At 42.7% G+C, this 23,863-nt stretch overlaps 1 protein-coding gene across 1 annotated transcript in view; it reads left to right on the forward strand.

Moving 5' to 3' along the window:
* AOAH (acyloxyacyl hydrolase) overlaps positions 1 to 23,863 on the forward strand; it is a 79,886-nt gene that overhangs the window by 39,279 nt on the left and 16,744 nt on the right. Inside the window, exons 11-16 of the mRNA XM_086467873.1 lie at positions 86 to 134; positions 1,272 to 1,366; positions 9,802 to 9,893; positions 12,142 to 12,224; positions 17,381 to 17,417; positions 18,453 to 18,527. Of these exons, the coding sequence (XP_086323999.1) occupies positions 86 to 134; positions 1,272 to 1,366; positions 9,802 to 9,893; positions 12,142 to 12,224; positions 17,381 to 17,417; positions 18,453 to 18,527 (431 nt within the window). The remainder of the gene's footprint in view (positions 1 to 85; positions 135 to 1,271; positions 1,367 to 9,801; positions 9,894 to 12,141; positions 12,225 to 17,380; positions 17,418 to 18,452; positions 18,528 to 23,863) is intronic.

A 23,863-nucleotide genomic window follows, 5' to 3' on the forward strand; every position in this document is an offset into this window, starting at 1 on the left:
AGAACTAAATTCTCAGCCTGTTTTGCACTGCCATTTTTCAGGTGCTAGATAGGCACTATCATCTGCCCTTTCTCTCCTCCAACAGGGTGTGGATCCAAAAGACGGAATTCCCTATGAGGAGAAATTTTGCAAAGGTAAATAATTACAGTGAATACATAAAATAATGTGTCTTTTGTATTCATTTAATAAATATTTTAATATTTTCACAGTCATTGCCAATGCAGGGGAAAGACAATGGGCTTTACAACTTCATGAGAAAGGCAAAATGGCAAAAATTTTATTTTTTTTTTTTTAATCTTGAGGATGGACAAAGATGAAATGTGAAAAGCACGGGCTGCTGGTAATTTCTGGTTAAAAGCCAGCTCAGTTATTAAGTTGAAATACACAGATCGGGGACAGCAGCAGAGACATCACCTCTGCATCTTCTGAAGCCTAATCCAGAGGATTCAGGAGAGCAGTTAAATCTCTGTGTGTGTCCAGTTTGTCCCAGCAGTGCCAGCATGTTTGTCATCCCAGTTTGATGCCGGCAGTGATGCTAATTCTTTTCTGGAGAAGGCCTGAAGGTGAGCTGATGGCATCGGCTGATCTCCCTGACAGCGATGCGGGTGCCTATGTGTACACATACACAAATAACACCCCTACTAAACAGCTGTGATTACCAGTGGCTGCTCACCTTGCCTTACATTTAAATCATCATCCTGGGGATAACCATTACCTGGCAAGACTTTTCAATATTTTTAGATGAGAGTCAATCTACAAATGCTGAGTAACATTAATTATAAACCAGCCAGATTGTAACAGCAGAAATACTCATACGAGTAGCGCATCCACCACCCAGTTCTGCAATAAGGAGCTTTGAGCAATTTCCTGAGTAATCCGATTTCCCTAAAAGTTTAATTACTTTTTAATGCAAATTCTATGGCTAGTAAAAATAAATGTTGGCTGCACACAAGAACCTCTGCTGAAATAACACAGCCATCCTTGAAAACAACCAGGATTTTTTCTGATTAGCAAGACCTCTCCCTGTTTTTCAAGCCAAGTCCCCAGTTGTTTCTCCAGGATTGTTGGCACGTGCCTGTTAGTCAGTTTTTGCTGCAGATGGAGCAAAAATCCTGTTGCAGGGTCTGAACATTTCAGCTATATGAAGGATGATGTAGCCAGTTTCCCGTGACTCTATCAGCTGCATTGCTGTTGCTCTTTAAGTGTTGTTCTCCATGCTCTGTTTCATTTTGCTCTTTCTGCTCCTGCAACTAATAAAATGTGTTAATTAGGTGCAGACTCTCAAGGGGTCCTGTTGTTGGGAGACTCAGCTGGCGCTCACTTCCACATCCCTCCTGAGTGGATGACCGTCACGCAGATGTCAGCGGTGAGGAATCATGTTTGGGTTGCCAAAACCACTCCACTGATGGTTGCCATTTGCTTTCTCCCCTGTGCCACAGCTTGCCAAAGGGAAACAAATGCAAAATGCCTCGTTGCACTGGAATTTGTAGTTAAGATCTCACGTGTGTCAGTCGCCTCCTGCGGCTGCTCTTCTGAAGCTGAAAAAGCATAGCCCTCTGCTACCGCCACTCCTCTGACATCTGTGCAATTGGGTCAGGGAAGAGTTTGGCTTTGGTGGCCCAGTGCTGTGCCAGAGACACAAACCAGGACATCTGGCTTTCCACATGCGTGCCTGCGGCTCAAGGGGACCCATGCTGTCTGTGGGATCAGTCCGGCTGTTAGCAGGCTTGTTGGTAGGGCTCCTTGTTGTGCAAGTGTTGCAGAAGTGACCCTGCTGATGGTCCAGGAACTTCTGTTTTAGGCATCTGGCTTTGAAATGATGTGTCCTGGATTGTTTTCCCTCATCGGTGGCATATGTGAAATAGGTCTAGTAGCTCCAGTGTTCAGTCTGAGGCTTGTTGAACAAATACATCTGCAGGTGTTTGAGGGTCATCCAAGGGTTTACAATGGACTTGTCCTAAAGGGAAGAGTTTTCATAGTGACTGTAAAATATCACTACCACACTGATGTCTGTCTTTGGGCTATTTCCCATTTTCAAACAACAACAAAATGGGCCTGACTGTGAATTATACTGAGCCTCAGCTGCTGCAGTTCATTGGAGTGGAATGTAATATTTGAGGCAAAAAGATCATCCCAGCAAAGTGCAATTAGGGGGTGGAGATAAATGCACAGGTGTGCTCCTGTCCTTAGCTGTTGTTTCCTAGCCTGAGCTGAAGTCATTGCCTAGCCAGGGAGGACTGTGTATTGTCCTTCTCTGCACCAAGGGTCTCTTGCACAGTGGTAAGTGGATTGTCATTGCCCATTTTCCTTGGTGAAAAGCTGCTACTCTTCTACTGGCTTCTGTGGAAGAAGGATATAGACATTTTCTGGATAACTATACTTATTCCAAAATATCAGTAGTTACACTGCTGTTAGAGGTCCGAGAGTTTTGCGTTTTTCCCACTTTTGCTCCAGAGCTGAGCTGAGCTGATTTAAATGTTGCAGATTAGCAGTTGTTTTTCTTTGTTAAACGTTTATGAGCAATCATTAGACAAATGACACTGATGACAGAGCTGATGATGAGCATAATAAATTAGCACTAATGATAATTGAGATTATCTTGTCTAATAAAGATGGTAATACTACTGATGGTGATGATGATTCTGGCAGTAACACTGGTAGCAGAGCTATGTAGGCAAGAATAGTTCTAGACTACATCAACATTTTATTATCACCATGATGAAGGTTTAGGAAGCATTTCTCTTGCTTGAAGCTTGCTGGTCCACTAGCTGGATGGGTCAAGAGCCAGTAATGGCATGCAGAGGCAGAAGCTTCAAGGTCTGCAGCTGGAGTGCCAATTATAAAGTGAGATTTGATGGCACCTTATTACTGTCTGATGGCTGTAGAGCAACTTGTATGGGAAGGGAACTGGTGTTCTCTGTGTAAGGCCCAACAAATATATGCTCCTAGTGCTCAACTCCATCTGGCCAGTGTGTGGGAAAGATCAAGGACTGGTTGGAAAGGGAGAAGTCAGCTGCTTTCCTTTGCAGAAAGGGTGACTCCAGGTCACTGGGGCAAAGAGAGATGTGTTACCCTCTGTCCTTTTGTAGTAACTCCACTCACAGCATATAAAATAAAAGAAGTTAAGACATCACTGGAATCGGAGAAGCTAAATACAGTATATGAGTAAGTAAAATAGAAGCCTGGACTTCACCCACAGACCCAGAGCCGCCACAAGCCAGTCCCAGGAGATGTCTCATGCACCAGTACAAGGCAGCAGGGCTAATGTCTGTTCTGAGCTCAGCAAGAAAGGGAGTGCATTAAGGTATTGCTTAAAATACCAAGTATTGGAGCTAGCAGAAGGTAAAAGAGGGTAGTATAGATAACCTTACGTCCCTTCAGATGCTGGGCACCTGGAGCTGGGCAGCATCAGACAGACCTCTGACAGGGCTACAACATGGTGTGTTGGTAGTGTAGAGGAACTTGGAAAAGTCAGTTATAGCTACTCGGGACAGAGCAGTGCTAGGCTGATTACCTTGCAGGAAATGCAGCCCTCCCACAGCTAGCTGAGCTGTACGGTATTGCACTGCACAGCAGCCCAGGTGTCTGGGATATGTGAGATTTGGGATAGGAAAGAACAGGTTCTTTTCTAGGACTATCTGCAAGCTTTTCTACTGACCTGGCAAAAATACATCAGAAAAAAAATACAGAGATACAGAGAGATCAGTCATTAAAAAAAAAAAAAAAAAGATAGTATCTGTGTTTGAACTCTAGCAATAGTAAAAAATTAATTTGCAGCTCACTTTAAGTAAGAAAGTTGTTGGCTGAGCACAAAACTGCTAGCAAAAAAAAATTTCTGAGCTAATCCAGACTTTGTCACTGTCTCTTCCTCTTACTTGTCCTCTGTGTTGCTTTCTGTGCATAGAATGGCAATAGCAGCAATTTAGCTGCCTTGGGATTGTGAAGGTGCAATACTGTTGTCTCTTGATGTGTAGTATTAAATACCACTGGCACATATACTTCATGTCTAGGTTTAATCAACAAATTAACTGGCTTCAATCCTTTTTTCAGTGCAAGGCCTTTCTTGAGGAGAATTTCTAAGCACATCCAGGGGTGGTTATTTGAACAGAGAGAGTGAGGAGAGTCTATGTCCTAATATCACAGAAAATATCCTTAATCTGGGACCACAGCAAGAACTTGAAGTTAGGAGCCTGAGAGGGGAGGATAAGGCATTAGCTTTGTGTACCTGCTGTTCCCCTCTGCTGTCAAACTTACACCATTCACTTTGATTCTGCCAAAATTTCTTTGATAAGACACATAGAAAAATGAGTTTATCAAATTGTTTTCTCTACAGTCAATACTAGAGTCAGTTCAAAGCTTTTATTTCCATTTCAATGGAACCTCAACCCTCTACATGGAATTCCAAATAGTGTTCCCCACCCTATCCAGGACTTTCATCATGTGTACAAGGAAAAAAGTTTCCTGCCTCATAATTCAGATTTAAGTGTATTATTTTATTATTTTAATGCTTTTCTATATGTCTCTATTTTATATACTTTATATATTTCATATGCATGTTCACATATACAAGAGTTTACATATACAAGAGTTTACATATACAAGTGTAAAGTAAAATTTACATTTGGTAACAATGCTGTGGGCTCCTCTATTAATAAGCATCACATCAGTGGCAGCTGTTAATTCCTGTTTTAAAGCTAATTAGGTGGGGAAATATGTTTTCAGGAGAGATGTTGAGAATTTAGTTAAGAGGCTCTGCAGAGTGCTTGCTTTCCCTGATTATGCGGCACATAGTCTACCATGCAAAGAAGCAGAAACGATGAATGAGGGAAGAAAGACAATGTGGATGAGAAATTTCCTCACTGAAGCAGGGTCAGGATATCATTTGGGTAACTGGATGATTAGCACGGAGATGACCAGTTGGGTATTTGGACTGAACAGCTTTGGAACACAGATGCCCATGCCATCGTCTTGAAGACCATTGTTGGGAAGCTGTTGTATACTGGATTTTGGATTTCCCAGTCTAATCAGGAATTTACTGCCCTCTTAGCATTGACCTCTCACGGGGTAATAATGCCCTCATGTAATCCAGTGCAGGGAGACATGCTTCTGTCATACATTCCATGTCAAGGAACACATCAAGTTGCACTTGTCCCATATCAAGTCCCCTAGTGTCTTCCTGGTCTTCCTGTTTTCTTAAACCTAAAAGACCAAATGCAGAGATCTGAATCGTGTTCCTGCATTTGTCAAGGAGGCTGTTTAGGGGAAGGAGGAAACTTGCAAGCAGCTGAGCACCGGCCTGCCCACACTGATGCAGCTGCAGGCACTCCCTGACTGCAGCTTGAGACATGTGCTCTATCAGAGTGGGGACTTAGGTTTTCCAGTGCTATTTCCAAAGCTTTTACCTAGGAGCCAGTCACAAATACAGTTATCATCCCTCTTAGAGTACATTCTGCCCACAACGAGCCTGCATCAACTACTTGATGTGGAAAACCTCCATCACAAGGTGGACACATCTTCGAAAACTATAGCTCAGGCATGTTATTTCTCTGCTTAAAAAAAAACCCGACACGATGTAAAAGCACCCCATCCTGTGTAGCACTAGGGCAAATCGCAGTTACCTTGATTTTGAAGTTTTTGACCAACGTGGTACTGCTGAGTCTCAAAGTCTACCCTACAGGGATCTAGCTGAGGTGCAGCATCCCAGAGAAAATGGTGTTGGGGTCATCACTAAGGATACCTGTCTGCCTGTTCCTGAAGAGGCAGCTGAGCATGTGGTTCTGTCTTTAACCTGCTGTCACTCCAGTAAATCCCCAAACACCCAGAGTGCAATTATATGAAGCAAATTATACAGCTGTAGGAAGGGGATAAGTCAACTTTATTTTGGCTTCTACTTGCCAATAAGTTTTGGGTTTACCAGGCTTTTCTTCTTTTAAAAGGTTCAGCAAGAAATGAGCTGAATGGTCATTCCTCTGACCTGAAAATTTGAACACTAAAAATTAAGTGTAGTGCAGTAGTCATGCACTTGATGAGGTTTAGCAAAGCAGAAGAAATACGATGGATGGTTTTTGCAGAAAGCTAATGTTGAAAACACTGGTGTGTCTAGCGATGGATATTGTGCTCCTGCTGCTCTGTCCATCTGCTTACAATTGACTTCCAAATAGCTACTAAATGCAGCATTTTTCTGTTATGTGTCTGGGATAGAAGCTTACTTTTAAATCTCATTTTAGAGACAATTTTATCTGGAGATAAAAGAACTGTATTTATAAATGTGCTGGAAATTACACCCTTTCTAGGAAGATGCAATTTAGAACTCTTGGATTTCTATTTCATGCTGAATAAAGGGAAGAATAAATCCCACATCTGTTTGTAATCCAGTAAATATTTATTTGCCCATAGACTCGAGGGGTTCTCAGGTTTCATTAAAGTAACTGATTCATACTATTTATTTCCTATTAAAACAATTCAGCATTTCTTTAAATGCAGGTTCAGGATGTCCCAAACACTTGTCCTGCTGACTTCTTTTTTTTTGGGCCACTAGAAAAAACAGGAGTTTGATCTGTGAAAATCTTATTAAAAACATTCTCTAGCTTACCTCTAAATCCAGTGAATTGCAGGCAAGCTTCTCCCAGCTAGAACTGTGATGACTAAGGTGCTGCGTTTTGGGGGAAATAAGGTAGTAATTCTGCTAATTTCAAACCTTTGTCCCTTGCAGAGTAGAAATGCCATATATGCTTTTTAAAAAGATAGGCTGTGCATTCCTCAAGAGCTCCAAGGCTTGCTTATTTGAATACTTATAATAAGAAAGTCATCTGCGGTACGTAATGCTGTCACAAGTATTTGAACATCATTAAAGTCAATATAAAAACAAATATTCAGTTCTCCTTCAAATTAAGGGATATCTTAATGCTTTCAGGATTTCTGCAACTGCCATTTCTAAAGCTGTATTATGAGGGTTCGATTTCCAATGCCCTTTTGTGTCCTGATTTTGAAAATCTCCTACCACAGCAACTCTGAACCTTCCTCCATTTAAGCTAACTTGGTCCAGTCCAGCTTGGTGTGTGTACATTTAGCATCAGCCATGGCTTTGGCTGTCCAGTGCAAGAGAAGCAGGAGGATTTGGGGAGATGTATTTCAAGGTAGGACACAAGGTCAGGATGTTCCTTTGAAATGGAGTCTCATCTAGAGCATGTGAGGCTAAAATACGGCATTTGAATCTAGGCTGAAATAACTTTCTGATCATTCTCTGCTAAAATCTGGCACATAGGTTGACGTGTGGTTTCTCAGCCAGAATAGTTTAGAGGATGGTACTTAAACAAGGCTGTGCTCATAAGAGTTTTAAGCTAAAAGTCAATAGATCCACCTCTAGAGTGGAACACATTTTCATCTGAGACTAACTGAAACGCAGTCTGTTTGACCATGCTTTCCAAACTACATCCCTGCAGAGTTCAAGGTCTAGCATTCTTCTGAAACTTCCATTAACTACTCATCTTCACCCTTTGGTCCTGAAATACCTTCAAAAGTCTGCCTTTAAGTGCTTTGCTGGAACAGTGTCAATGCTAAACATATATAATTTTCAAATGTAACTATAATTCTGGTCTCAAATGTTCCTTTCCTAACCAATTTGCAACTCAATTAGGTTCTGGCTAATTCATATTTAAGCTAAGTTTTCAGGGAAAAAAACCAGTTGAAAATTATTGGAACTTGTCTAATTAAAATATTATTTTGGTGTTCTAATGGGAAATAATGAGAGAATTGGTCATAGAAGGATTTGCTTTAAAAATATTTGATCACTTTTGAGCTCTTTTTATACTCTTATGTGCTGTGACTTATAAGAGATCATATCTATAATTTGTTCTGTTAGTTTCTATTTCAATATTTATGTCACATTTCTGCAAAGCTACAAGGAAGCAAATATTGCAAATGGCCAAGTGACACTGTACCCCTCCACTTATGCTCATAACCGTGCCCTTGGATTAAGTGCTTGTTTGCACAGAAAATTGTCAGATTTGAAAAAGGCAGATTTGGAAGTTCCCTCCAGTCTTAAAAAATAATAATTTTTATATATATATATATATATGTATATGTATGCACAGACACACACAAGGATACGTGTATATGTGAAAGAGAGAACCAACTGAAAGACAATCAAGCCAGACCCATTTTCACCTTGGTAACTAATGCAGATCTACTGTAAGTAGGTCAAATATGCTGTTACATGCTTTAAACTGGCATCTGCTGTGCATTAGGCTGCTCAAAGCTTGGCTTCAGGATTTCTTCTCACCCACAACCCCCCTCTTCTCTCCTCTCCTCCCCTTTCCCGGAATCTCTCCCATCCTCTTACAATCAAAACCCATAGGCATACACTCAGACGTAGCTTCCATTCAACTTAAATGATAATTTTCTGGGAATGAAGATTTGGTGGGGACTGCAAGATTTAGCTCTTCCACAGCTCCTCAGTTTCCTCTGACCCCACTGGAGAAAAAATTACCCACCTGCTTGCTTTTTATAGCAGTGAGGGTTTAAGGAAACCCCACAATTGCTTCAAAAGAAAATGAAGCTAATAAATTACTCAGATTAAACCAGCCTGTTAACTTTGCTGGTTTTATATTTTGGCCATCTTTCGGTTATTAACTTTTTCATCAGCAGTTTTTCAGTATGAGCACACTGGATGTATGAATTTGTCTTTGCGAGTGTACCCTGGACTAGGAGAAGCTGAAAATTTACTCCATGTTCTTGTCCTTCTGAGGTGGCGCCATTTCTCGAGGCCATTTTTCTTGCCTTTCATGATTTTTGACACATTCAGAAATCAAAGTGGAAATGAACAGAGCACTGTGTTTTGCATGTGCAACACGGCTTGCATCTGCTAGAGGTTTTCTCAGAGGCAGTTGCTTAAAAAAAAAAGTGTTAGGGACTAATACCAGCAAAAGCAGAGAAGGGTAAAGGTTGCATCTATTTGTGTGGGAAGGTTATGGCAGATCATGTGTTTTTCTCCCTGGTCACTTCCATGCTCAGGGGCCTTTCTGACTGTTGCTTCAGTGCTGTCCCCAAAATTTGCAGTGAGGACCAGGCAGAGGTTTTTAGGGGGTCAGCTCTGGGCCTGTGTGTGAAATCCAGGCTTCTATTTTTACTTACTCATGCTGTATTTAGCTTCTCCAATTCCAGTGTTGTCTCAACTCCTTTTATTTTGTATGCTCTGAGTGGAGTGAGTACAAAAGGACAGAGAGTAACACATCTCTCTTTGCCCCTCCTTGCTCCAGTGCAGGGCACTGGCTCTAACCTGGAGTCACCCTTTCTGCAAAGGAAAGCAGCAAACTTCTCCGTTTCTAACCAGTCCTTGATCTTCCCCACACATTGGCCAGTTCATCCTGCTGGAGAGGACAAGTGGGCTTTGAGTGAATTTAACATTACCCCTCTGCCATACAGAGTGAGGACATCACACTGTCATCTCTTCCAGTGTCCAAAGAGACCCGCCTTTGGACAGGATGGCTGCTGCAGCAAATGGCTGCTGCCTTGGTGGTCTGCACCTGCACTATGTGCTCTTTGGGAGTTTTGCACTCTTCCAGAATTATTGCCAGGAGATGCAATTGAGATATCTCTTCTGCTTTTCCTTCCTCCATCTCTTGATATGCTCGTCTTACAAGAGTCAACTTTTTAAATATATGCATAAATAATTACTGCTACAGCTATAGTTGTAATTGCTGGTGTCCAGCTAATGCTCCAGCTAAGAACTGCTCGAGTTTGCTGAAAAGATGTTTTGTCTGTAAGGGTGAAACCATGTTGATTTTAAAATTTCTCTTTCAGAAATCATTTGCTAATCTCCCAATGGCTTTCACTGACGAGCTTGATTGGCCTCAGTTCTCAGAGATCACTGGATTTCTGAACTCCACCATCGGGTAAGCCAACAGGAGGGGTGGCCAAGTTGTAGCAAGTTCAGTGTCCCTCAGAGCACCACAAGAAAAAAAGAACAACAGTGCTTGAAAGGAACGATAAAAATGTTAGTGAGCGCTGCTTCTGCTCTTTCCAGAATAAAAATCGACCGTGGATCTAGGGATTTTTAAAAGTCTTTTAAATATAGAGACAATCCACAATACTCTATCCCAGTCCTCCTGAAATTCAGGGTAGGTTTTAGAGCTGGTCACATTACAATATAGAAGGAGAAAAAAAATGAAGAAATAAACCACAAATTGCTTTTCTCAAAGTTCTGGGACAGGGAGAAGGGGAGCATTGCTGAAACTAACAAAAATCCACGTTTTCCTTTTCTTATTTTTTTTTTCTCTTTCCCTCTTCTTCCTGTTTCCTTTTTTTGCTGCTGAAACAGTGGAATAAATGGTAACGCCAGGATTATTTCATGGTGTTTCCTTTCTTTGGGCAATCTTTCTTCCCCCCCTTTTTTTTTTCACATTTAGAGGTAAGTAGCAAAAGAAGAATTTGGAAGCACCTGTGACCTAATTTGCTATATTACATTGGCTCTTGTGGATGGGGAAAGATGCAGGGATAGAAAGGAAAAAAAAAAGCCTCTACCAGAAGGGAAGGAAAATAAAGCCCAAACACAAAGAAAACACCTTGAAATTACTTCAGTTTTGACTGTGAAGTTAAAAAAAAATTATTAATAATTTTTGAAATCATCTTTCTGGCCAGCATTAAGAAGCCCTTGACTCCTGCCAGAACAGAATTAAGAAGTTGGCAGAACATGTTATTTTCCAGGAAAAATATCTGTTGCAGCATACACTGGTATTTTTTGCTTCCTTTTTTCTCCCTGTGTGAAAACCAGGCTCCTAGCCTCAGCTACATTCACAAAGCATGTGGTTTAAGGGGATGTACTACTTGACAAGCCAACAGAGAAGATCTCTGCAGCCTTCTCTTTCAGAGTCAGCAGCAAACCTGACCTTTAAAAATCTATTACAATGTCCAGCTACTCAGTACACAGTATTTAACTGGGCTCCAAAAAATCCAAAGTTCACAAGTGATCAGAGCTTAGTATTGACCCTGAAGCTGTCAGTGATAGGCCTTGGTTCAGTGTTCAGTTTTTAATCTCTTTTTTAATCACTTCCATGTCTGGAAGAAAAAAAAAAAGAAAGACTGTTTGGGACTTCAGGGCATTTTTAAGAGAAGTAGCTCAAAATCCCACGCTACAATGACTAAGAGTGGTGGAGACTGGTTGGAAATGTGCAGTGGGAGGCTCCCATTTACTCCAAGCCTGCAGAAAGAGAAACACAAACTGATGCAGTCCATGCCCATCTTTCCCCTCCCTTGATGGGTGAACAGGGACATCACATTTTAACTAATATCCTCTGACGAAGAAGGACTGTTTGCTTCTCCTCATCCACCTGCCTGCTATGCTGAAACCCAAAGAGCCTGGGTGTTTCTTCTGTAGCCCATTGCATGGTGACCAGTTGATGTTATCATGTGTTTCTGTGCAGGTAGTTACTTTTTATTGCTGGTTTCAAAACTTGTCCTTTGTTTCTCTGCATTTATCAAAGTTTACTGTTCTTAAGCCACGGTATTTAAGTTATCGGATTCCTTTGGTGTCGAAGTTCAAATGCAAAATCAGCAGCCCTGATAGAGGTAGCCATGTAATCGTGCCTGGGAGTGTAGTCTTCTCATCAGCTTCCCTTTGGGCTGTTATCTTCTTCATTTGCATTTTCACTTTTCTGAACAGTGCAAAGTAAAGAAGAGAACTAATCACAATCAAGAATAACCTGTTTTCAAGTCAATCCGTCCAAGATTTACAGCATTGGGAAATGAATGCCCTGCTAATACTTCTTCTCTTTTATCTACTGTTCTATAACAAGCAATTGAAAAGTCAATTAGTGAGCTATCAACAGGATTGTTTTGAAAAATGATGTATAACAAAAAAGTGTTTTAATCACCTTTTCTGAAAGACCAGGATAAAAGCATCCTGGATGGAATAATTTCAAAGTCTCCATCAATTTCAGTTTCTGAGAGGATATCTTGGATTCCATTTTAGGCCACCTTGTTCAAGACAAAAAAGATATATGGCCACAAAAAAGAGATGGTGAGATAGAATAAATGGGGCACAGATTTTTTCAGAGATGAGAACATACTTCATTTTTAATATCAGATGTATTTTCATCAGTAGCATATGAGTTTAGCAGCTTGCATTTTCTCAATTTATTTCAGAGGCTGGACAGACTCTCTGTATCTACGTTTACGCAGGAGAAATCGCTGCAATCACAGAGACTTACAGAACATTTCCCAAAATGGTATGTTCATTTTTTGCTTTTCTTTTTTTAACCTTACTAGTCTGATACTTGATGCTGCATTAATGAACGTCTTTCAGAAACAAAGAGAAACCCCTTTTTAACTGCCAATGAGTTTCTTATGGAAAAATAGGCAACAACACTTAATTTAACTCAGCGTCTTTTCTTCTGGCTCTGAGTAGGGAGGTGTGTGGCTTGATCACTTTTATCTGCGCACTGACTAAGAATTTCCACTGGGCTAAAAACCTGGTGTACGCCACTGTAACTCTATGGGGCAGGTTTTTGGCCATGGCCCAAAGGGAGGATTTAGAGGGATGTCACTAGTAGCGATGACGCTAAAAGGCGATGAGAGTAATCTCCCTTAGAAATTAAGGTTTATGATGTTAGCTTTTCTGTGTTGGATTAGGTGATGTCCCCAACAGCAGGTTTAAAAGGTACTTGATTATTCTGTGATTATCACATTGTGTTTCTATTGTATTTAATTAATTTTCATGCTTCAGGAAACTGGCTGCAGAAGCTTGGGAAAATTTATTCTCCTCAGGTAGATAATTTGGCTTTATGGGATGCCCTTCCTCTCCAACAGATGAGTCATGTCGGCTGCAAGTGAGGAGCGCTGCTGCCCCTAGTGCTACTTATAAACTTGTTAAATGTTTAGGATTTCCTGCGAGTTTAAGGATCAGAAAGGGTCTGCCGCAGCCCCCTAACTCCAACAGACAGGGATCTTACCAGCAGAAGAGGTTGCACAGACAGGTAGTGGGATGCAAGGATCACTTCCAGGCTCAGGTGGGCATTTGAACCTTAAAAAATTGCCTTCTGGTGCCAGCACTTATGCCACTGGCGATAACTCTCATACGCTTTCCTCCTTCCTGTGGCACATGTGATGCTCCTGAAGCTTCGGGTCTTCTGCACAAGTCTTTTACAGTGTGTTTAGCACCATGTCTCAGGCACTCCTGACTTTCTCGTCTGTAAGTCACAGGGCACCAGAGTTTGTGGCTACCATTATTGCTGTCCCCCAGACGTGCTTTCTGGTGAGAGAACAAAAAAAGGGCCAAACTAGATGGCCAATTGATGACTATGTGTCAATGGTTCTTCTCATTTACAACCAGTTCATCTCAGTACCTGATACCCTATTACCTTTTCTGCTCTCTTTACGCTGATCGGGATTGTACTTTCTGATCTTCCTTTTTCCCAATCCCCTGATAGACTTTAAAAAAAAAGAAGTCTCTCACTGTGTACATTGTTCTTTTTTTCTCTTGACTTCACATATCTCCTTTCCACTTACAGTACAGACACCTGCAGGATACAAAAGGAGGTGAGCCTGTGTCAGGGCAAAAGACTCTGAAGAAAATTGAGAAGAGAATTTTAAAAAGGGAAAAATTACAAGTGATAGAAAAATCCCAGGATATCTTCCCTTAGTATCTTCTCTTAATGATTGCACTGACACAGCATTGTAAAGGTTTGCTTTTATTGCCTCATTTGGTGTAATAGTTTTCCCAAATAGGAGGCTTTAAACAGCCGCTCTCAGTGTCAGTAAAGAAAAAAGCTAGCCTCACCTGGGACAACTTAACCTTCCTCTGAAAATGATGCTCCACATATATGCCCCACATATATGCAATGAGAGGACAAGACACTAGAGATGCAGTTCTGATGGGGAAGGTGTGCAGCTGAGAGCCAGAGCCCAGGGATGGCAAGCCAAGCAATGCTTGTCCACAGCCCCTCTACAGAAGCACCAGTGCTGTGTCAGAGGGCAGCATGGAGGGACTTTCCCCCACTGCCTTCTCAGGACATGCATGTTCACCCTGAAGGAAGGCTTCTCCAACCTCCATGCTAGTGAGATTTCTGCCTTCCCTTTTTTAAAAAATAGCATTATCCCATGGAGATGGTGGACCCTTCCCTCCCCTGCAGCAGGCTGTGGGGTAGGGTGCTCAGCCAGGGCCAGGGAGGGTACCCCTCAGCTCTCCGTTTATGTTACCCCTGGCCCATGAATACATTCACATCAGAATTGCTGCCATTCGTTTTGGGTGACCAGCTTCACTCACCAGGCACCCCACAAGATGCTTGGTGTATGAGGTACAGGTTAATAATTCATAACAAATCTTTTCTATGCCACTGTTACTGCTTTCAGCTTGTGGTTACACAAGAAGCAGCTCTCAGTCCTAATCAATGTTTTCCATCGAAGTGTCTTGCTGAACAGTTTTCTACAGATAATTTTTATTGGTTCATTGTTTTCAATATGGTTTTGGTGTCTTGCCTTCCAGCAACTTTACACAGGTTTGTAGGCCTATGCTATTTCTGGTTTTTGACTTGGTGAGTGGGATCCTCAGGTGTGAGGGCTGGGCATGAGAGCTCAGATGTGGAGTTAGAAAGCTCTTCTAAATGTTCTCCAGCACTTGTTGAAGATCCCTTGTTTCGACAGAAGCATCCTGATAATAAAATCGTTTGCTAAAATGTTCCAAAACATTGTTAGATAAACATGGGGAAAGTGAATATCCTCAGAATTTCTAAATAATTACAGAACAATCTTGTGATTGTCATCCATGTTTTGCATGAGATACTTGGATAATGTATGCCATTTCAAAACATGAGTATTTTATATTCCTTTGCCGTTTGTAGTCTGATCTGTCTCTTTGGGATTCTTGCCTTTGACTAGAAAAATTGGGGCTTGTTAACCCATGCTTTGGCCCACTGAGCCATCAGGCACCAGATATTTCACAGTGCCTTCAAAATCAGTTAAGAAACAATTTTTTTTTCTTTCTTCAGCTCGCTTGGAAATTCTAATCCACCTGGAGTTCATTTGGAGAAAACCAGAGACTTTTCTTTGCAAAGCTACGTTTCCAATTGCTTTTACAGTATAAGGGAGGAAAAGATTAGAAGGCAATAAGCCATTCTTGGCCACACAGCACTTTTGGCACTATCTGGACCCAGGCTCTTTCACTGCAGATTAGTGCTGCTCCTTGTCAGCCACACAAAGTCTAGAGCAAGAAAATCAAGAAGTGCAGGTCAAATATTCCAAGGTTTATGAAATTTGGGATTGCTCACAAGAGGAAGCAAACCTAACTCTGACTCCTCAACCAAAACTAAAAAACCCCACCAGTCTGAAATTGTTTGGTAAGCAACAGAGAGGGGGGCAGGGATATCTGCCAGGACATTCAATGGTGTAAGGGTAACTGTTCTGCCTCATCTCTTTTTCTCTCTTGAATGTTTTCACCACAGATTGCATCCTGTATCACAAAAACTTCCTTGAAGACTCAATTTACCCGTGAAAACAGTTTTTGAAAACACCCCTTCATTTTCTTGATGTTTTTACTTGACTTGTAACAGTGCTAATGCTTTCCACAGAGCTGCTTATAACTACCTATGCTTGTGGAGCTAATACATACACAAGAACAGCTTCTTACTTTTTTATAAATACTTTTTTTAATTTCTAGAGAACAGAATAGTTTATTTGTGCTGGAACTGCAGCCCCAGTCTGGGAAGCCATGTGGCAGAATGGCTTAACAGAGGGCTGTTGAACTCTAGCTGAAAGAAGGGCTATTAAATAGAAAAAATATCAGCTGGAGGTAGTTATGTTCCAAGCCATATTTTCTAAGGATTTTGTGGGGCTCTTATTCTGCTGAAAAGAGCTTCTCAACAGAAGAACTGGATTTCGAATGGACCAGCAACCCTCAGAGAAGCAGCAGAGAGATATATTCATTTTTAGCTTGGAAGAACTGGATTATTTAAAACATAAAGGTTTCCTTGATACATGCAGTTGGCATCACTGTGAGTGATAATAACAAAGGCACCACTATTAAAATGCAAAGTGTATTATTGCTACCTTAGGGGTTTATCTCTTAGATCTTTCCCCTATACCAATCCAGCAGGGATTTAATGATGTTCTGTCCACAAGTTTCCCCCCAAGAGCTGCGGGGAGGACAGGATTTGCTCCTCAAAGCAAGCTTCAGAGGCATAATGCAGAAAAGAGGAAAAGAAAGAGACTGGGGAAGAGCAGAGCAAAGAATAGAGGGACTGTAATACAAGAGGAGAAGGAGCGAGAAAAGAGGAGAGAGTGAAGATACTGCAAAATAAAAGCAATACAACCTGTAGGGCCCACTTCTCTGAAGTTTATGCTTCTGTGCATTGCTGTGAGGTGAGCTTCTTGCAATCACAGTCCTAGTCTAATCTTGAACAAAGCATAAAGCCTTTTTTGGCTCCTTGTTTGCTATCACTCTTGCACTGCAGGTGAGAGTTTGATTTGTGTACCGTGGATAGTTGGGAGATGTAAGCATAGTCTTTAAAGACCTGCTAGTAAGTTTTATGTGTAAAAGCTTTCCTAATTGAGAATGCTTTTCTCATTCAAGATGTAAATGAAAGACTATAGAGGATCACAGAGGATTAGGTGTAGCTAGATCTTTTGTGGAGGAGGAAAGATTTGCATCCAACCATTTGAGTGAATTGCCTTTCAAATGCAGAGCTTCTTGGGAGGGGTGCAGCTGGCCTGATACTGTTTTTCATAACTCTGCCACTCATGGGGAGAGCAATGCAGACACACAAACGTTGGTGTCTAGTGCTATTTAAGATGCTTTACAGTATCTTCCACAGCTCCAGCTGCTTCTCCAGAAGTGCACAATCTCTCAGGCATCCCGTGTTTTATCTGCCAGCCCTGCTGCAGGTGTCTTGAATACTATGGGATGTCAAAAATGGCACTTGGTGCCTATGTTTAGGACCTGAATCAGTCCCAACGTGATATAGCTGTGAGACGCTTACTCTCTCAGAAGAGTGAGAACCGTTTCCTTTGCAATTTATAGGGAAAGTTAAAAGTAGATTGACTGTTGACAAGTCAGGTTGGCTGGTTTACAAGAGACTACTCTGTTCAACAGATGGGGAGAAGCTGGCAAATCTGGATTAAAAGCCAGATCCTAACAACCCAGCACTTAAAAGTATTTAATTTTCTACAGTCTGAATTGTGGGACTCAGGTAAGAGGCAGCAGGTCCCTGGATATAGCTTTACTTCCTAATGCTGGCACCCTAAAAGGTTAGAGATGGCTTGTTGTTCCATTTTTATTTTTAATGCTTCTACATTCTTGGAAATATGCAATGAAGTTGGGTTTTGCCCTTCATTTTGTTTGTCACTATAATGATGATGTACTATTTCTCTTATTCCTGCTATGTGAGATCAGGTGGTTCTTCAGGAAACCTCCTCTATTTAATAAAAAGGTGAGTGTTTGATGGGATTCAAATGCTGACTGAGGGTACAGAAACATTGCTGGAGTCCTACTTCTTCAAAAGAAACAAGCAAAGCACTGTAAGGAATTTATTATCCACAAGTATCCTAAAAAGTACAACTTCCCTTGGCCACTGTGCTCTGAGGTGCTGGCTGTTTCTTCTCTGGTATGAACATTCATCAACAGAACAAACACTGTTTTAAAGTGTGGATGTCACCATCTCCAGGGTCTTGATCTTGGCCCAGTTAATCCAACAGAGCATTTCCAGAGATTTTAAGGAAGAGACTAAGCCTTTCCCTAAATCTGTGCTTTGTGTCCCACTAACCGCGTTACTGCTGATTTGTAGCCATGTAGATAGACAGGGCAGGTCCCCTGTGTTATCTCCATATCGATATGATTGAGGAGCTACTGGGTAGCGAGAGGCAGCAACTCTCCTTTTCAGATGAATGTGGGTGGGCTGTGGGGCAGTTGGGTTTGATATAGTTTGCTTGATGCTGATATAGTTCACATCCTAAGGGATTTATTTTTCTCTCCTCAGGAAAAAGTAGTAAATGAATCCTTGCCCTCTAGCACTGAACTTCAGACCACATCCTGATTTGATCTTGAGACCAATTCTATACATAAATTTAGTTGTCAGCCAAACTTAGTCTTCCTCTTCCATCTCTGATTAAAAACATCCCATCTTGATTTACACCTTTGTCCCGAAATGAAACTACTTCATTTTGCTTCTGAATGATACGAAGAAGATAGAAAGCCAGCAGGAAAAGCCAGCAGTGAAAAAGACAAGTCCACGAGGGGCAAAAGGGAGAAGCAAAAAAAACTATGTTTAAGAAACTTTACTAAAATTGAAAATTATAATGAAACACCCCCCAAAAAACCCCTTTCCCAAATGTAGAAGCATAGTCATCTGAGCATTGGCCAAATCTAAACAGACTACTTCTAAATGTGATCTCATACAAGCATGGTGTGTGATTCAGACACTGATAATATATCTCCCCATTAATATAGCTGCGTATTTATCTCTTAGCTTGGCCAGAAACCAGCTGTTGGACAATCCAGCCATAGTTATCTACGCTACGATTGGGAATGATGTCTGCAATGGGTAAGGTGTAAATTGAATTATAGTGTCATAAATTTGACTTCTTTAGAGTACTGCTGGCTGCTTGGACATTTATGTCTCGTTGCTTTGCACTTCACTGTGATGATGTTTTTCTTTGCTATTGTCTGTGCTTCATTCGTATTTTTCTGCTGAAAATACTGGTTGTTGCCTTACCTGTATTTGTCATACCAGTCCTCATTTAGAGCTTGTCTTTCTTTGTTTCTTTTACAAGCTGATGATAAAGTGAGCAATGGCATGTCTGAAGTAGAATATTTCTAACTTAGCAGATGAAATGAAGTATAACAACAGGAGGAAAAAAAAAAAAGAGTTTAAAAGCATGTATATCCATCTTAGCCCGTGTCGGGAGGGAGAGTGTGACTGGTTTACCTTTTCTGAAGAATGACAACATAGTCCCCTGTCAAGGTGTGTTTTCACCCTGCCTCTGCTGCATGCTGCCTGCAGTCTTTGCTGTGCTCTCCTGACGAGGTGTTTTGTCTTTCTGGCTCTACTCACGTCATAAGCTCAGCAGGAGAACGAACTGAAGCTTTCAAAACTAATACTTCTGGCATTATCCATTAGCAAAGCTCGCAGGGATGCCAAGAGGTCGCTGGTTGGATGCTTCCCTCCCTCCCAGTAGCGGGAAAGCAGAAAACACCTTGCAACCAGGCCAATGCACAGCACATCCATACCGCAGTTTTGGTTTTGCAGGTGATCCGAGTGCTGTTGTCAATGTAACGTTATTTTCACCATGATGAATCTTCGGGTTTTCTTTAAAGAGGAAGAAATAAATCTGACTTATGCAGAGACTTTCACAACATTCATTTTAATAAATGCACACGCTCAGCTAAGTCCCCTTCTGCAGCTTTTGAAAAGTCTCACCTGCAGGTGGTATAATGAAGTTGGACCTATTACGTAGGCTGTCAGACTTTGACATTAAAATATCCTGGGTTTGGTATCCTAAAACTTGGCTTAACAGCAAGTGCTTGGATTGAAACTTTGCACGCTGGGTGTTGTGCTCCATATGGGGACAGCCAAAGGCCAGGCATGGCTTTCCCTGCCACCACAGTGCCTGGGAGCCCTCAGCTAGGGCAGTAGCAAGACCATGGGGGCCATGTTTTAGGTCCTTCACTGGCACCACCATCTCTCTGGACATGTGCAGGCAGCATGCAGAAATAACCTCCCATGAAACCTTCACCCTTGGCATCTCCCTCTGGTGCTCGTGGTCTCTGCCTTCCTACACAAAACTGCCAAATCTGCCCTCAGCACCACCCCCTGGTTACGAGAAGGATGCACAAATCCTCAAAAGTAATGCCTCCACCCTTCAACTGAGTCGGAGAAGCAGTCACAGACCTTCTGCTACTTGCTGTGCTACTTGCTGACAAGAATGTTCTGGGCATCTGTTTATTGAGAAGCGTATGGAGGTGTCTTTACAACCACCCCCAGGGTGATTAGCCCCAGCCCCCCCCCCCCTACAGCAGATAGCACCTTTGCTGAAGTCTGTCGCTTCTGCTGCAGAGACTTTCAAGGTGTTTTCTCCCAGGCTTGGCCCAGGATCTGTCATGTACCTATTTCAATTCTGCTGTTTCCCCAGCTTTGCTAAAAGCACCTCTTTCTGTTGTTTTATTCCTTGTTCTGCAGGTTAGTCCTTTCGCTTCCCCTGTCTCTAACACTACTCTCTATTCTTGCCTTTTCTTAAACCATTTTAGCCTTGCCTTACCCATTTGTGTGTTCCAAAACAGTATTTATTACTTGAAACTCTGCTTTTTATCCCAGCGTCCATTACCTGGCAGACACAATTTTGTCTGCTCAAATTCTCTCTACTGTCTGTTTCTTCCAAAACATTTGCAACAACAAAGAGGCTACAGGCTGCAGTCATCCCTGTGACTACAACAAAGAAAGGTGCTGCAGCTTCTGTAGCAACAAGCTGTTTCCATGCTGTTTCCATCGAGTGGGATGTACAGCGGAGAGAGATTTTTTCAGTGTCCAGTCACTATGTGTAGCTGCCCTGGCTCTGATGTACCCACAGAGGTTATGGAGGATGCAGAGCATCCGATGGGCTTGACTTCAAACCTAGGTCTTGACAAATGAAAACCTCTTCAAGGCCAGGTTTAAACTGCAGTAATAGAGCCTTTCTGGCCTTATCCTGTACCTTCGAAAGACAGGAGTGTGCTGAGCACAGTGGAGACATAGCTCTTAGCCAAAGCATTGTTAAAATTCCAGTATTTCATCCCGTGCGAAGAGTGTGCAATGAGTAATATGGATGTCTGTAAAGAAGAAATATAATGAAATTGGCAGCCTGTGTTACATGTTCCCAGTAGTCTCCACGCTGTGGTGTCCAAACAGGGGGGGTTAGAAAAATAAAGACAGATGGCAATGGTATCTCTCAGCCCACTGAGGTGTAAATGTGGGACACAGTGTGGGACACACAGACCAGGAACAAAAAAAACTTCAGACAAGAAAATAATGAGTGCCAGCAGTCTCAAATTCTGTATAATTATCGCACATTTTAGTTGCATTTGGGGTAAGGCACCATTTCTCCAGCCTCTCTTTCCCAGCTTTGCAGTTATGGCATCTGCAACAAACAGAAGGGTGACAGCAGCAAAGCGGGGTGAGCAGGCAGCCACCAGGAAGAGAACTTGTACAAGGCAGCACTGGCGCCAGCAAGAGCATGGCACTCCCTTATTGTAAGGTTACTCTCAACAAAGCACTGCTGCAAACCTCTGGCCCTAAAAATAGTATGTGAGCATGCAACACCTCTAGCCCTCGCGTCCTGGGCATACCACCCCTCTGAGGTGAGCTGGAGCTGAACTCCTGCACTGTGGAGCCAGCTCTGCATGTATGGCATGTGTGAGTGTGTGCATGTGGTGTGCTCGCTAACCAGCTGGCCCCGTGTGCCACCGGCCCAAACCCTGGGCGCGTAACTGCATGTGGCTGGAAAGCAGATGTGTGGCTGAAACATTGGCTGGGGGGATACTTATTTGGGCTGGGGTCACGGGGAAGGGGCAATCACTGCCCTGCAGGACATGGCAGGCCAGGCCAATGAACCCCATGCAGAAGGGGGATGGACAGCTGTGTTTGAACTATGCTAGACCCTGTTATAAGGGACTGGAGGAGGTCTCTGTGGCAGAGGAGAGCTGGAAAAGCTTTGCACAGATTGCACGAGGCTCTCTGGTCCCTGTGTTACATGTGTGCACAGCCAGGGTACCCATGGTGTTAAGACATCCAGGAGCTGTGGGCGCATCCAAGGATATTACTGTGTATTTGTGTGTTGTAGGGATGCAGGGAATGCTCCCTAAAATACCTAGATCCAATGCAGCAAGAATCCTACCATTAATGTCCGCTTGCTATGCTCTGACACAATGAACCGTGGCCAAAATTAGCTTCCAGAGGTCCCAGGTGGTCAGAGGCTATCACTGGCTGTTGCCTCCCAGGGGGATCATGGGAGGGTACCACAACAGCCCCTCGTGCTCACGCAGACACCTTGAAGTCTTTACAGCAGAGCCCAAAACGAATGTGCCTGCAAGATGACTTGCTTCTGGGTTTGTTTTAATTTCATAGCCTGGCACAGAAAGGAAATGTGAAGAAATGCTCTGAAATACCTGCATGACTTCAGCACAGAATGACAAGAGAAAGTGGAGTTACGAATGTCATATTAATCTCAGCTCACACTGATGTGTTTACTTGTGGTAGAGCAAGTATTTTGAAATCAAGTGCTGCAACACCTGTAGGCGAAATGAAGTAATTTAAGGGCAAAGCCACAGTCTTATCTCAGAAGTACCTTGCTTGGGTGGCTGTCACAAGGATAAGCCTGAATCTTAACACTGTTTTTCAGTTCTCCCTACCCAGAGAGCCTTAAACGCTTCAGCAGCACATACTACATTAAGATAAATTTCTGGGTCCAGGGAACTCATGTAATGATCATTTTGTGTGCAAAACGCAGCTCACTGAAGATCTCCAAATCCCTGTTAGGCAACACGGTTCTCCCAAATGTGACTCAGCACACACTACCACCACCCCCGAGCACAAACGTTTCTAGTGCTTCAAGACAGAACAACAATGCTTCTGAAAGCTCCTGCTTCTATGGTGTTCACTGACAAGAAATCCTACCTGATTCCCCAGCAGCTCACTCAACACTGCAAGCAACAAGTTTGCCCTTCTCTTACCCCTGGGAAGCCATGAAAGAGATTAAAGGACTTTCCCAGGGAAAGGACCTGGATAGAGCCTCCTGGCTGCTAAGCTGATAGCTTCTCTACAAGCCCACGAGAGAAAACGTGGGAACCGCTAAAACAATAAGGATGGATCTTAGTGCAACCTTATGCACTACTTGGAAGGATGTCCCCTGTCTTTCTTCTTAAGCAACAAGACTAGCTCTTCAGTGGGTGTTCAGGCTTTGTCTCTGAAAGCCTTGGTCCAGCTGAGCTGCACCGCTAAGGCAAGACCAGAACTGTCATGAGAACCTGCTTCCCAAGATGCATGGTCTGTGCCATGCCAGGCTGCACATGTTGATGTGCTCCAAATCCCGGATGGTATTTCGGGGGGCTTTTTTAAGAGCTGTTGCAAATCATGCCTTTATTGTCTTTCCCAATTCAAAAAAGGCAACTTACACACTCTGCTCTGCGTGCCCCAAGGGGGCCCAAGCCACCCTGGAGCTGCCTGGGGTTTGTGGAAGCACATAATGGCATCCTTCTTTCTGTCCCACTGACTCCTTGCTCTGAGAGAGGGCAATGGGACATCTCCGGACAACGAGAGGCTTTTACCCAGAGCTGTCCCTGCTCTGCCTCCCAGGTGTTGCTGGAGTGGTGTCTCACATAGCTGGGGTCTTGCCCATGCCAGGGATCCGTGGATCCTCTCTTGCTCAGATGGAACAGCCTTCTTGGGGCTGTGATCACCTGCTTCCTCATAGTCTCTGTTATGGACTCATGCACCATGAGAGCACGGCCATAGCTCTCAGCGGTAGAGCGGGTGAACGATTTTTCTGTAATAAAGTGGTTGTTTTAATAACATAACTAGAGCAGTGTTCTCTAGGCAGCCTGGGGTGGTTTTGCTTGTTTATTTTTCTTATATAAATTGAAATTTATTTCAACTTCAGGATTTTATTTCCCCCTCCTGCAGCATTTACAGCTAAATGCAAGAGGGGAAGGATAAACCTGAGCCTTGGACTCTGGCTCAAAGCGGTTGAGGCCTGCCAGTGAGCCACAAAATGTGGGCGTTCAGTACCTGTGGGACATTGACACAGCTCCTGTTACCCCAATGAACATTTCTGAGGACTATTTTATCTTAAATACCTCCTCCTCTTCCCTCCAGCCTCCTCCCTCCTGTCTCCCACGTTTGTCCAGAAC

This window comes from Leptosomus discolor, chromosome 7 (assembly GCF_034619465.1).
Source record: "Leptosomus discolor isolate bLepDis1 chromosome 7, bLepDis1.hap2, whole genome shotgun sequence".
Taxonomy (NCBI): domain Eukaryota; kingdom Metazoa; phylum Chordata; class Aves; order Leptosomiformes; family Leptosomidae; genus Leptosomus; species Leptosomus discolor.